Source organism: Loxodonta africana, chromosome 2 (genome assembly GCF_030014295.1).
Source record: "Loxodonta africana isolate mLoxAfr1 chromosome 2, mLoxAfr1.hap2, whole genome shotgun sequence".
In the NCBI taxonomy this organism is placed as follows: domain Eukaryota; kingdom Metazoa; phylum Chordata; class Mammalia; order Proboscidea; family Elephantidae; genus Loxodonta; species Loxodonta africana.
The window spans coordinates 104,072,172-104,085,960 of record NC_087343.1 but is presented as its reverse complement, the minus strand read 5'-3'; the positions used below and the strand labels follow the sequence as shown (position 1 = coordinate 104,085,960).

The window sequence follows — 13,789 nt, the reverse complement described above, 5'->3', positions numbered from 1 at the left end:
TTTCCCATCATAGTACGAGACCCTTAAACACTGAATGGATAAACCAAACCAAATCCATTGCTGTCGAGTCGACTCCGGGTTGCTATGCGTCAGAATTGACTTAATGGCAAAGGGTTCAGATTCGGTACTGAATGGATACAGATCCAATAATCTGAAAAAACCACTTTATTCAAATTGGTAACAACCCTTAGACTTGCTCTTTTTTCTTTTGTCTTCTTCTTCCTTTCAGTGTCAGGCTGTGTGGCAGTGCTGACCATGGCTTACTGCGCATGGTTTGTATGTTTGAATGAGATGGCAGTTTGCTTTGAAGAGAGAAGATAGCCTGAAGCACTACCATAAACTGCCTAGCCTATTTCAATGTCAAATGTTTGTGCTATTAAATTCTACAGAATTCTACTAAAAAATCAATTCCCAGTTCTAAAAAAGCAAAAAACACCTGACCAAATCCTATGAACTTCTAAAAAAGACAGATACATATAGAGGGCTGTAATTTTCACATTTAACCAGCAAATTAAATTTTTCTTTTCTTTTTTTTTGGAATCTGATTCAACCAGAGTTCTATGGGTACACCCTTTCAACAGAGGAGAGTCCTATCTTATAGTGTGCACAAGGAGGGATATGATTGTGGTCTTCTGACCAAACACAGCTATAGAACCACTTAGTCAAGTGTGTGGAGGGATGAATGGGGTGGGCGGGGGTGCGGTGAGACTGTCAGACTATAGGAAAAATAGTCTGAGATACAGAGATGGTTACGGGACAGAGGGTTATTCATTCTGATTTCTGCCCCCAGATAAAGATGTAGCCCATAGAGGCTGAGTTTTGTTCAGAAGCCTGGAAAGACCAATGCAGATTAACACTGCCATAAATGGAAGTGTCTGGGGTGTTCGCGTTTAAGTTCTTCCAGAATGGTGATGTAAGCTCCAAGTATAAAGCACTTGTAGCTGGACAAGGATTTAGCTGTTTTCTCAATGTTGGCAGGACGCTGCACGCATAGCAACTGTCATCAGCAGGTGCATGTTCCTTTAAGGAATGAAGAAAAAACCAAACCAAACCTGTTGCCATCCAGTGGATTCCTACTCATAGTGACCCTATAGGACAGGGTAGAACTGCCCCATAGGGTTTCCAAGGAGCAGCTGGTGGATCTGAACTTCCGATCTTTTGGTTAACAGTCATATCTCTTAACCAAATTGCCAAGGATAAAGAAATGCCACAAAAGATATGCTACCTCTACTACTGCTTGAGGAGTCCCTGGGTGGCACAAACGGTTAATCAATAGACTAGTAGCCAAAAGACTGGCAGTTCAAAACCATCCAGAGGCACCTCTCAAGACAGGCCTAGTGATCTGCCACTTCACTTCTCTTAAATCTCCTATCCTCAACTAAACAAATTGAGAAGTTAATATGTGCAGCTTCTTCCCACCAATCCATAACCCATCTTTAGTGTTGCAACTGTTATGCAGAGAACATGGAAACCTGGGCTGGGTATGTCAACACGAAGTAAAAAGTTAAGCAAGTATTTGCTGAATTGAGCACGACTCAAAGAGTTGGTCCAGTCAACTGAGGCAATACAGTTAGTCAAGGATTTTATAGAATATTTTCAAAGTGATTACTTTCTTTTCTTAAAATCGAACATGAGAAGTTATTGCAGATTTCTGAAGATAGAAAATTTTAATTCTAATATAATAATTATATTATATATATTAATGGCAGTTTGTGTTTGCATCACATTTTAATTAAGATTAATTTTTAATTTAATTATTAACCTGTATTTTCACTTTACTGTCCATGATTATCCATTTGAAAATTTGTATGAAAAATAAAAAGCTACCAGGAAGGCGACTGAAATGATAAACTGTCCTTAAATTAACTTGTTGGGAAGAAGATTCAGAGTTGCGGCAGCACATCATTTTTACCTGAAAAAGAGGTTATTAGAGTGCTGCCTGGACAGTCATGGAAACCTGTGAGATACATGTCATGTGGAGTACCGCCACATTTTCCCTTGATCTGCTCTGCCAGGATTTCAGAGCAAATATCTTTTCCAGCATTAAAAAGAAATCTGGGACATGCTCATTTCTCTCCTTTACCTTAGAGGTCATCCACCATCTAGGGAGAGAGGAAAGTGGGCACAGGACCACTTGCTGGTTGACCTGGCTGCTTTTAGCCGGTCACCCTTCTGAAGGACTATTAGGAGAGCCTCTAATTTTGTTCTGCTTTCCAAGCAGTGTTGGGGAAGTATTTTACATTTTGTTCAACAGCACAAATGGCAAGCACATCAGGAGTGAGGAAATACCCAATGAGACTCAGGGTCCAATGAGGCTCAGGGTCAAGAGCTCTGCATTTTGAGTATAATGTGAGCCAAATAAAGGTGTTCAGAGGTCTCTTTTGATTAAAAATGGATGTTTATAACCATAATAAATAGTTTTCATAATAATGTTAAGAACTACCTGTGGAGCTTAAACAAAAAAGATTTCTAAGCACCATTACAGACTATGAGACCAGAACTTCCTGGGGTGGGGCCCAGGTAGGGTCCTCTAGGTCCTTGTTACTCCAAATTTGGTACCTGGACCAGCAGCAGCAACATCTAGGAATTTGCTAGAAAAACAGAATTTGAATCGTCACCCCAAACCTACTGAGTCAGAATCTGAATTCTAACAAGCTCCTCGGGTATTGATTTGAACATTAGAGTTTGAGAAGTGCTGCTTCTGGTTCTGAATCTTGGCCTGGTCAGGTAAAAACCCACTGCTGTCAAGTTGATTCTGACTCACAGCAATCCTACAGGACAGAGTAGAATTGCCCCATAGGGTTTCCAAGGCTATAGTCTTTACAAGCAGAATGCCACATCTTTCTCTCATGGAGCGGCTGGTGGGTTCAAGCTGCCACCCTTTCAGTTAGCAGCCAAGCACTTTATTCACTGTACCACCAGGGCACCTATGGTCAATTAATACTGGTTTAAAAGAACACTGTTTCTGTATGAACTCAAATAAAATAGAAATAGCTTAAAAAAAAAAAAAAAAAAACTTGTGAAACGATACCCAAAAATGAATGATGTTAAATTCTAGAAGGATTGGAATTAGTATACAATACAAAGATAGATAAAAACAAATTAATGTCTTAAGTTCTGAAAACAAAGGAAATATTAAAGAAAAAAAAAAAAAAAAAGACCAAAACTCAAGCTGAGAAAGATTCTCCAAAGTTTCTGAAAGTGGCCCTACCTTTGGCATGTTGGATAGAGCAATGTGTCTGCTCTCTCTTCTTATCTTGATTGTAAAGTTGGCTTTGAACAACGGTTCATCAAAGCAAGGGAAGGCCGCACGTGCCTGGGTTGGCTCGAAATCCGTTACTGCAATTATTCTGTAAACAGACACCACCCCCAGAGAGAATACATAAGGAAAACCAAGAAGAGAAATGAATCCTTGCCTTCAACAAACAGCTCATCAAATCTGGAGGTGATACACTTAATTTCCCAAACTACAACCTCAGTGAATCCAGGCTCTCTTTGAAGGAAACTTTAGTGACTACCAACTATAAGCAATGCATTCTGCTGAGTACTTTACTTACATGATCTCCTTAATCCTCATGTCAGGCAAGGATATTGAGGCTCAGAGAATTTGAGTAACCTTACCAAGATCGTTAGCTAGTAAATGGCTAAGATAGGACAGTGAATTTGATATCAAAATTTACTAGGAAATTGGTAGGTCTGTAGTATCTCCAAACCCGAGGGGACCCAGGTCAGACATTTGAATAATTATGTATATGAGTAACATCTTAGGCCACGCTCCCCCAAAGCAGACTCTGATTTATTAAGCAAATGCTTCCAGGAGAAACAGATAAGGGAGTGAGGAAAGCAGGCCTGGGAAAAGAACAAGCCAGGCAAGGGAGCCACTTCAGGCAAACTCTAAACTTCAGACTAATCCCCGGGGGAGCTCTGGAGTATAAACTACACCTCTGAGTTGCCCCTACTGGAGACAAAGAGCTGGGCTTTCCTACTCCTGTACCATCATGGCCTAAGTGTCTCCATATTGTTGTTGTTGGTGGTGGTGGTACCCTCAAGTCGGTTCCAACTCACAGTGACCCTATGTACAATAGGACCTAAACTCCCAGACACTTCTGGTTCTCTGTGCTTGCCAGAGACTGGAGTCCTCAGGCTGTGATGAATCTCTATCCCCCATTACCTCAATAATGACTGAAATTGTATAATTACAGATTTATTCTTTGGACTTAAAGCTTTGTCTTCAAATGAGAAGCAAATCGGGAGAGCAGATTTTGATTGAAGAAGGAGGGGGGAAGAGAAAAGTTAAAGTCTCAGAAACAGGGTAAGAAGGGTCCGGAGGAAAACAAGAGATGCTGTCTGGATAATTTAGCCTCAGCTTACTTATTTCTTCTATAATACAGCCTGGGAAAATGAGTCTGTGGTTCTAAATGATTTGCTTGGGGCCTCAGAATTTATTTGGATTTGGTAGCAGTTATTGCAAATATCAAGGGATTTCAAGTGTCTGGTATAATTTTCATTAATGTGAAATTTTGGTTATAGTAAGTTTACATTGGAAAAGCATAAAATTTAAGTCACTTCTTATCAGTAATTACAGTGAATGTAAATGGAATAAATACCCCAATTAAAAGGCAGAGAGTAGCAGAATGGATAAAAAAAATCATGATCCAGTTATTTGCATGAGACACATGTTGTTTACAAAAGACAAACCTTAAACCCAAAGACAGAAGTAGGTTGAAAGTGAAAGGATGAAAAGAATATATTCTGTGTAAATAATAACCAAAAAAGAGCTGGAGAGGCAATCTTAGTATCAGACAAAGTAGACTTCAAAGACAAAATCTGTTAGAAGAGATAAAGATAGACATTATATAGTGATTAAAAAAAGTCAATTAAAAAGATTTAACAATCATAAATATATATGTACCCAACATCAGAGCACCTAATATATAAAGCAAACACGGATAGAATTGAAGGAAGAAATAAATAGTACTACAGTTGGAGGTTATTATACATCACTTTCAATATTGGACAGAACATCTAGAAAGAAGACCAACAAGGAAATGTAGGACTTGAATGACATTATAAACCAACTAAACTTAACAGACATATATAGAACACTCCATCCTAAAACAGCATAATATACATTCTACTCCAGCACACATGGATCATTCTCCAGGACAGACCAAATGTTAGGTCACAAAGCAAGTCTTGATAAACTTAAAAATATTGAAATCATACAAAATATTTTCTCTGATCACAAAGGATTGAAGCTAGAAATCAATAATAGGAAAACCCCCTGAGAAATACACGTACATGTGGAAATTAAACAACACTATTAAACTACCACTGGGTCAAGGAAGAAATCAAAAGAAAATCACAAATTTCCTAGAGTCAAATGAAAATGAAAGCACAATATACCAAAACATAAGGAATGCAGTGAAAGCAGTATTCAGAGGGAAATTTATAGCAATAAATGCTTACATGAAAAAAGAAGAAAGATCTTAAGTCAGCAGTCTAAGTCAGCACAACTTCAGTAACTAGAAAGAGAAGAGCAAACTAAGCCTAAACCTAGTAGAAGAAAGGAAATAACAAAGATCAGAGCAGGAATAAATAAAATTGAAAATAAAAAAACAATAGAATCAATAAAACCAGAATTTGGTTCTTTGAAAAGACCAATAAAATTGGCAAATCTTTAGCTAGACTAACAAAGAAAAGATGCAAATAACCAAAATAAAAAATGAAAGAGGGCACATTATAACTGACCCAATAGAAATAAAGAGAATTGTGACAGAATATTATGAACAACTGTATGGCAACACACTGGATAACCTAGATGAAGTGAAGAAATTCTTAGAAGCACATAACCTACCCAAACTGACTCAGGGGGAAATAGGCTCAATAGGCCCATAACAAGTGAAGAGATGAAATCAAAAATTAAAAAGTTCCCAACAACAACAACAAAAAGTCCTGGACCTGATGGCTTCACTGGGGGAACTCTACCAAACATTTAGAGAAGAATTGACACCAACACTATTTGAACTCTTCAAAAGATAGAGATGGAAGGAATACTCCTGTCATGGATTGAACTGTGTCCTCCCAAAATATCTGTCCAGTTGGCTAGGTCATGATTTCCAGTATTATGTGACTGTCTACCATTTTGTCATCTGATGTGATTTCCCTATGTGTTGTAAATCCTATCACTACGATGTAATGAGATGAATTAGTGGCAGTTATATGGATGAGATCTCCAAGATTAGATAGTGTCTTAAGCCAATTTCTTTTGAGATATAAAAGAGAAAAACAAGCACAGAGACGGGGGACTTCATAGCACCAAGAAAGCAGTGCCAGGAGCAGGGCACGTCCTTTGGACCCGAGGTTCCTATGCTTAGATGCTCCCAAACCAAGGGGAGATTGATGACAAGGACCTTTCTCCAGAGTCGACAGAGACAGAAAGCCTTCCCCTGGAGCTCGCACCCTGAGTTTGGACTTGTAGCCTACTGGACTGTGAGAGAATAAATTTCTCTTTGTTAAAGGCATCTGCTTATGGTATTTCTGTTATAGCAGCACTAGATAACCAAGACAACTCCCTAATTCATTCCATGGGGCAAATATAACCCTGATAACCAAACCAGACAAAGACACCACAAGAAAACAACAGGCCAGTATCTCTTATGAATACAGATGCAAAAATTCTCAACCAAATACTAGTAAACAGAATTCACCAGCATATTAAAAGAGTCATACGTCATGACCAAGTGGGATTTATTCCAGGAATGCAGGGATGGTTCAACATTAGAAAATCAATCAATGTAATATACCACAGCAGTAGAACAAAGGAAAAGAACCACATGATCATCTCTATGGATGTAGAAAAAACATTTGATAAAATCCAACACCCTTGCTTGATGAAAATCCTAAAGAGGGTTGGAATAAAAGGGAAATTCCTCAATATGATTCAGGGCATATATGAAAGCTAACAGCCAGCATTGTACTTAATGGAAAGGCCTGAGAGTTTTCCCCTTGAAATAGGGATCAAGACAAGGGTGCCCACTCTCGCCACCTCTATCAATATTGTATTAGACGTCCTAGCCAGAGCAATAAGACAAGAAAGAGAAATAAAAGGTATCCAGATTGGAAAAGAAGAGGTAAAATTATCTCTATTTGTGGATACGATCCTATATATAGGAAATCCCAAAGAATCCACAAGAAAACTTCCAGAGCTAATAGAGAAATTTAGCAGTTTTAAGTTACAAGGTCAACAAACAAAAGTCAGTTGGGTTGCTATATATCAGCAATGAGAAATATGAAATGGAAATTAGAGAAAAAATTCTATTTACCATAGCATCGAAGAGAATAAAACACCTAGGAATAAATCTAATACAGGACATGAAGGACTTATACAATGAAAACTGTAAAACACTAACGAAAGAGATTAAAGAAGATTTAAATAAATGGAAAGATGTTCCATGTTCATGGAATGGAAGATATAATATTGTTAAGATGTCAGTAGTACCAAAAGAGATCTATAAATTCAATACAATCTTGATCAAAATTCCAACAGCTCTCTTCACAGAAATGGAAAAAAAAAAAACCAATCCTCAACTTTATATGGAATAGCAAGAGGCTCTGAATAGCTAAAGCAATGTTGAAAAAGAACAAAGTAGGAGGACTCACACTTCCTGGTTATAAAACATATTATACAGCTACGGTAATCAAAACAGCCTGATACTGGTATAACAATAGGCAAATAGACCAATGGAATAGAATTGGGAGTCCAGAAATAAACCCCCACATCTATGGTCAACTGATTTTTGACAAGGGTGCTAAATCCTTTCGTCGGGGAAAGAAGAATCTCTTCAATACACGGTGCTGGAAGATTGGATTTCTACATGCAGAAAAATGAAACAGGATTCATGACTCACACCATACACAAAAACAAATTCAAAATGGATTAAGGACCTAAATGTGAAAACTAAAACCATAAAATACTTAGGAGAAAAAGCAGGGACAATGCTGCCAGGCCTAACTTTTTTAACAATTGATTATCTAGTATAATAACAAAAGCTCAAAGAGCAAAAGATAAAATAGATAAGGCCTCACAAAAATTAAAAAATTTTGTTCATCAAAAGACTTTACCAAAAAAGTGAAAAGACAAGCTACCAACTGAGAGAATATCTTCAGAAACCGTATATCCAACTAGAATCTAACAACCGAAATATATATATAAAAAAAAACTTCAACAACTTAATAACCCAATCGTGAAATGGACAAATGACTTAAATAGACATTTCAGCAAAGAGGACATTCGAATGGCACCAAACACATGAAAAGATGCTAAACATCATTAGCCATCAGAGAGACGCAAATCAAAACAACGAGATACCATTTCACTCCTAATAGATTGGCTAATAAAAAAAAAAAACTGAAAATAAAATAAAAGTTGGTGAGGATGTGAGGAAATTGGAACCATTACCTGTTGCTGGCGGGAATGCATAGTGGTACAACTTTTGTGGAAAACAGTATGGTGGTTCCTCAAAAAGCTGAGAATAGAACCACCATTTTTTATATGACCCAGCAATTCTACTCCTACTTATATAACCCCAAAGACCTGAAAGCAGAAACACAAACAGACTTGTACACCAATGTTCATTGCAGCACTATTCACAGTAGCCAAAAGGTGAAAACAACCTAAATGCCCACCAACAGATGAATGGATAAACAAAATGTGGTACATACATACAATGGAAGACTACTGAGCCAGTAGGAGAAATGAAGTCTTGATACATGCTACAATATGGATGGAGCTGGAAGACGTTATGGTGAACGAAATAAGTCAATCACAAAAGGACAAATATCATATGATCTCACTTATATAAAAAGACAAGAAAAGGCAAATGTATAGAGAACAAAGTTTATTAGTGGTTACCAGGGGTGGAACAGTGATGGAAATATTGCATTGATTAAAGGTAGGATTGCACAGCTGATTATCATAACTCTTAACCACTACACCACCAGGGTTTCCAAAGATTAGACAGGCCCATCAAACAAAACAAGACTAAGGGGCACACCAGCCCAGGGGCAAGGACTAGAAAGCAGGACAGGTCAGGAAAGCTGGTGATTGAGAACCCAAAGCCAAGAAGGGAGACTGTTGACATGTTGTGGGGTTGGTAACCAATGTCACAAAACAATATGTATACTAATGATTTAATGAGAAGGTAATTTGTTCTGTAAACCTTCATCTAAAGTACAATAATAATAATAAATAAATAAATAAGCCCCAACCTCTAGCCACACTTACTTTCTATTACATCATCCTGTTTTATTTTCTTTATAACATTTATCACTTACCTTTAATTTATTTTCTTGCCCTGGTTGTCTCTTCCACCATATCTTACCACTATCTATGTAGTGCCTAGAGGAGCGCCTGGTACATATCAGGTACTCAATAAGTATGTGTTGATCAAAGAGACCATATTTCCAAATAGACTTGTTCCTGCCTCTTGGTTTTCATCATGGTGTCTCTTGGACAGTGAATGCTCCCTCACTCTTTCTCTCCCATCTAAATCTCACTTACATTTTCTTTTAGTCCCAGATCAAGACTCACCTCCTCTGAGAAGCCTTCCCTATTTCAGTTCTTCCTACACCCACTGTCCTTTCCTCTAGCACATAGATATGCCTGTCTTATCATAGTCGTACAATGGCCTCTCCTCCTAACTCTTGTCCCTCCAGCTTTTTGTCTCTGCATCCTGTCTTCCCATCTTTACTGAGGGCTCATTAAGAAATAGCAGAGCTTCTCTTTCTTACAAGTTCCCCCCAGTTCACTGTGTCATTCATGCTCATGGCAAAGAGATGGCACCCATAAGGAAAGTATCCCAAATACTGTGACAGCTAGAGCAATGTCTTACCTTGTTTCACCACCAAGAGTTCTGTACGTGCTTTTATAAAATCCTTTAAAGCCATCAGCTAACTTGGCTTGAAAGTTAATAGCCACATAGTATCTCATGTCAGCAATAAGTTCGTCCGGAGCCAGGAGTGCAATTTGCTGATGAGCAGGATAACTCAAAACATTCAGTTTTGTCCCTGGTTTTCTGTACCTCAAATCTTCCTCTGAGTGAAGCGTGGCATTTATGATTTCAATGTCTTTGATGTGCAAGATGATAAACTGGGTGGCTTCTCTGACTAAAATCTCAATCTTCTCAGATGCAGTAAAGTCCAGGGAGGTGAGATTTGGGTGGACAAGGAGGTCATAGTGGAGGGGAATGACCAGGTGAGGAAGCCTTAGCTTGTGCCAAGGAAATGGTTCCCCATTGGTGGCTACAGGGATAGTCTCAGCATCCTTACTGAGCTGATTAATAGATGGCATTGAGAGCTGAGAACAAATACATATTCTGAGCAGGAGGATTGCTGAGCAATAAAATCCTACATAAATACGAAATATTAGTTTTCTGTGTGAATTAACCATTGCAAGGAAACCTTGGTGGCGTAGTGGTTAAGAGCTACAGCTGCTAACTAAAAGGCCAGTAGTTCAAATCCACCAGGTGCTCCTTGGAAACCCTATGGGGCAGTTAAAAAATGGAACACTAAACCTGTTCTTTAGATGTTAAGTTACTATCCAGGTTATATCTTACAGTTCTTCATAGCACTGCTTTGGCTCCGGTTATGTCATACGGCGCCTGGAAAATATGCTTCAATAAACAGATTTAATCTAGAAGGAAAAACCAAAAAACATTTATAGCATGAAGAAAAAGATTTCAATTCACAAATAAAATCTTTAAGAAAAAAAGGATATATGTAAATAGGGAAAATCTGCTCTCTGTCAGAATCAGGGCAAACATTATCTTCCAGTTATTTCACACAAAAATCCATTAGTGCTCAAACGCAAGGACCCTACCTTAAAACTGTACTTAAGGAATCCCCTCAACATTCCAGTGCAATGGGCAGAGGGCAGGTGTGTGAATTCATGGTAGGCTGAACATTTCAAACCTTTGACGACATCCTTTTAAGGGTATGCCTAGACGCCTGAAAAAATAAACTGTGCAGAACATCTCTATTTTACTTTTTTTTTCCTCTGCATAAATCTTTTCGTGAGTTTTTATGATAACAGCCTCATACAAATACTCTGAGTATTTACTCATGAGTACATACTTTCGTGACTGACTTACTTCACTCCGCGTAATATCCTCCAGATTCATCCGTGTTGTGAGATATTTTCTATTTTATCTTAATAACTGACAAAGAATACCCCATATTTTTTGGATACTAGGTATCATAACTACTATTATTAGCATTGAGCACCTCTTCATAAATGACATCATCTGAGTGGCCTTATTTTGTGGCTATATAAAAGATATACAAACAATTAAGCTGTTTTCAAAAATCACAGGAAGTTTGCAGCAACATGGGGACTGAAATACAGCTCCGGGACCTTTGAGCTCTGTACTTCACGTTATACTGCACTGTTCCTTAATTGGAAACTCTGGTGGCTTAGTGGTTAAGAGCTATGGCTGCTAACCAAAAGGTCTGCAGTTGGAATCCACCAGGGTCTCCTTGGAAACCATATGGGGCAGTTCTACTCTGTAGTATAGGGTCGCTGTGAGTCGGAATTGACTCCGATGGCAGCGGGTTTTGTTTATCCTTGGTTTATCTTCCACATATCAAAAGCCACAGAAATAAAATTTGAGTCTGTAATGTCCCGAGAATATTTTTTAAAAATTGTTTTGGTCCTCTTTACCTTGTTACCTTTGAAAATACAGTTAAATCAAACTGAATTCACTGCCTCTGTACAATAATTTTTTTTTTTTTTTTTTGTACAATAGAACTAAGACCATTTTTTCTTAGGAAAAGGGTAAGGCTTCAAAACTTATGTAGAACCAGGACATATAAGGTAGTTAATTTGGTTGACTCAACTCTGTCTCCCACCCTGCCACCCACCTTTGCCTACCTCCTCCCTGCTCCATCTTAAACTCATCAATGATTTTCTTTTCTTTTAAATCATTAATAGTTTCCTTCGAATTAATTATCCAAATGACCACTTCAGTTTTCCAGTTTGCAACATTAATGCAAATCAAGAGGTATTGTTAAAGAAACAAAGAAGAATAAAATAATGGTTAAATGATGATACCTCTCCCTCCTTTTCTAAACAGCATCAGATAATTGCTACTAGATATCAATGTTTCAAGAACCTCTAATGCATAAACCCTACTTGGTCTATGAGCTTGAATTTCTAATGGTTTGAAAAATAAAATTGCTTATTAATTAGGTCTTGAGCTTTAGGATCACACTGCCTGGATTCCAACACTAGTTCCACCACACTTGCCTCTATGATCCTCGGCAAATGGCCTCATTTTTTGAGCAACAGTTCCCTCGCCTATAAAAAAGAGTGTGATAATTATGTCTTCCTCATAGGATTCTGGGAGGATTAAATGAAATAATTCACATGAAGAACGAGGTACAGCAACTAGCATATAGGAAACACACCAGGAAAGTTAGATGTTATCATTGTGGCGATTATAATTTGTATTTCCTGATCTAAATTAAGGAGTAGTTCTGCCCCATTAGTAACACTCTCAGAGAAAAGTATATTTTATCGATAAGAGTCGAGAGAAAGGCCTTGATATTTACTCAGTCTTTTCCCTTACAATTGGTAAGGGCTCTTAAAGCCATCTAGTATAAATCCTTGGTGTTCGGATGAAGAAACTGATACTCAGAGACGGTGAGGGGTTTTCAAAAATCACAGGAAGTTTGCAGCAACATGGGGACTGAAATACAGCTCCGGGACCTTTGAGCTCTGTACTTCACGTTATACTGCACTGTTCCTTAATTGGAAACTCTGGTGGCTTAGTGGTTAAGAGCTATGGCTGCTAACCAAAAGGTCTGCAGTTGGAATCCACCAGGGTCTCCTTGGAAACCATATGGGGCAGTTCTACTCTGTAGTATAGGGTCGCTGTGAGTCGGAATTGACTCCGATGGCAGCGGGTTTTGTTTGGGTTCCTTAATTAGCATTGCAGCCAACAAAGCATCCTGGGACTGAAGGACACAAGAATTGAAACAATCGTTGGGGAAAGGCTAAAAGATCTCCAAAAAAAATAGTAAAGTCAGTTAAGCCGGAGGATTCTTAAATCATGCCCCACCCCTGACTGCACACACTTGCCAGTACACCAGCTTCAGATGCACCCACTTAAGCAGAGCCTTGTCTTAGATTACAAAAACTCCCAACACAGCAGTTTCATACCTTTAGTTCAGGTCATTACCCTAATTGAAAAATTCTGATTTTTAAGACAAATCCAAGAGAAACGTTAGTGTGTTACCTTGATCCTCGCTGTCGCCAATTTGAATGAAGGGGAATTTATTCTTGCTTTCACTTTCTCTTCTGAAGACTGAACTCTGCATACTTCCTGTAAGCTCTTGCCTCGTGGTTTAGGTTGGGTCGGCTTACTTCTTCTTCCTGACCCTGAATGGGCCTTCCACAAAGATGAAACCTCTGCCCTCTGTCATTTTCTCTATTTCCCCCCCGCCGGAGAGTATGCCCTAGTGCAGAGACTTAATGTTTATCCCCCATGAATCCCACATTTCCCCCTCCTGTTCTCATCTCTCCCTTCAGGTTTCTGTTGCTGCAGTTCCGACAGCCTAACGGACTTCAGCTACACGGATGTTCACCTAACACTTCAAACACCATCTTCTTTCCCCAAATCAATGCCTTTTACTTTAACTTCAGCTCTTTCAACCTTCCTCCTATTACCTATGCTTGCACCGTATAACATTGATTCGCAGTACTGTGGACAATGAATTTGCAAATTCTAAA

General features: G+C 38.5%; 1 protein-coding gene across 5 annotated transcripts in view; it reads right to left on the bottom strand.

Annotated features, from left to right (window-relative positions):
* The window catches only part of ERAP2 (endoplasmic reticulum aminopeptidase 2), a 51,315-nt gene extending 37,909 nt beyond the window's left edge, over window positions 1-13,406 (bottom strand). For 2 of the 5 annotated variants that reach the window (XM_023547855.2, XM_010589585.3), the window contains exons 1-3: window positions 13,296-13,406; window positions 9,894-10,693; window positions 3,212-3,350 (exon numbers count right to left, since the gene is read on the bottom strand). In XM_023547855.2, the coding sequence (XP_023403623.1) occupies window positions 3,212-3,350; window positions 9,894-10,450 (696 nt within the window). In that variant the 5' untranslated portion in view covers window positions 10,451-10,693; window positions 13,296-13,406. Of the gene's footprint in view, window positions 1-3,211; window positions 3,351-9,893; window positions 10,694-10,879; window positions 10,996-13,219; window positions 13,241-13,295 lie in introns of those variants that run through there. The other 3 variants (XM_010589590.3, XM_023547845.2, XM_010589588.3) reach the window with 3 other exon arrangements.
* Window positions 13,407-13,789: the final 383 nt, after the last annotated feature.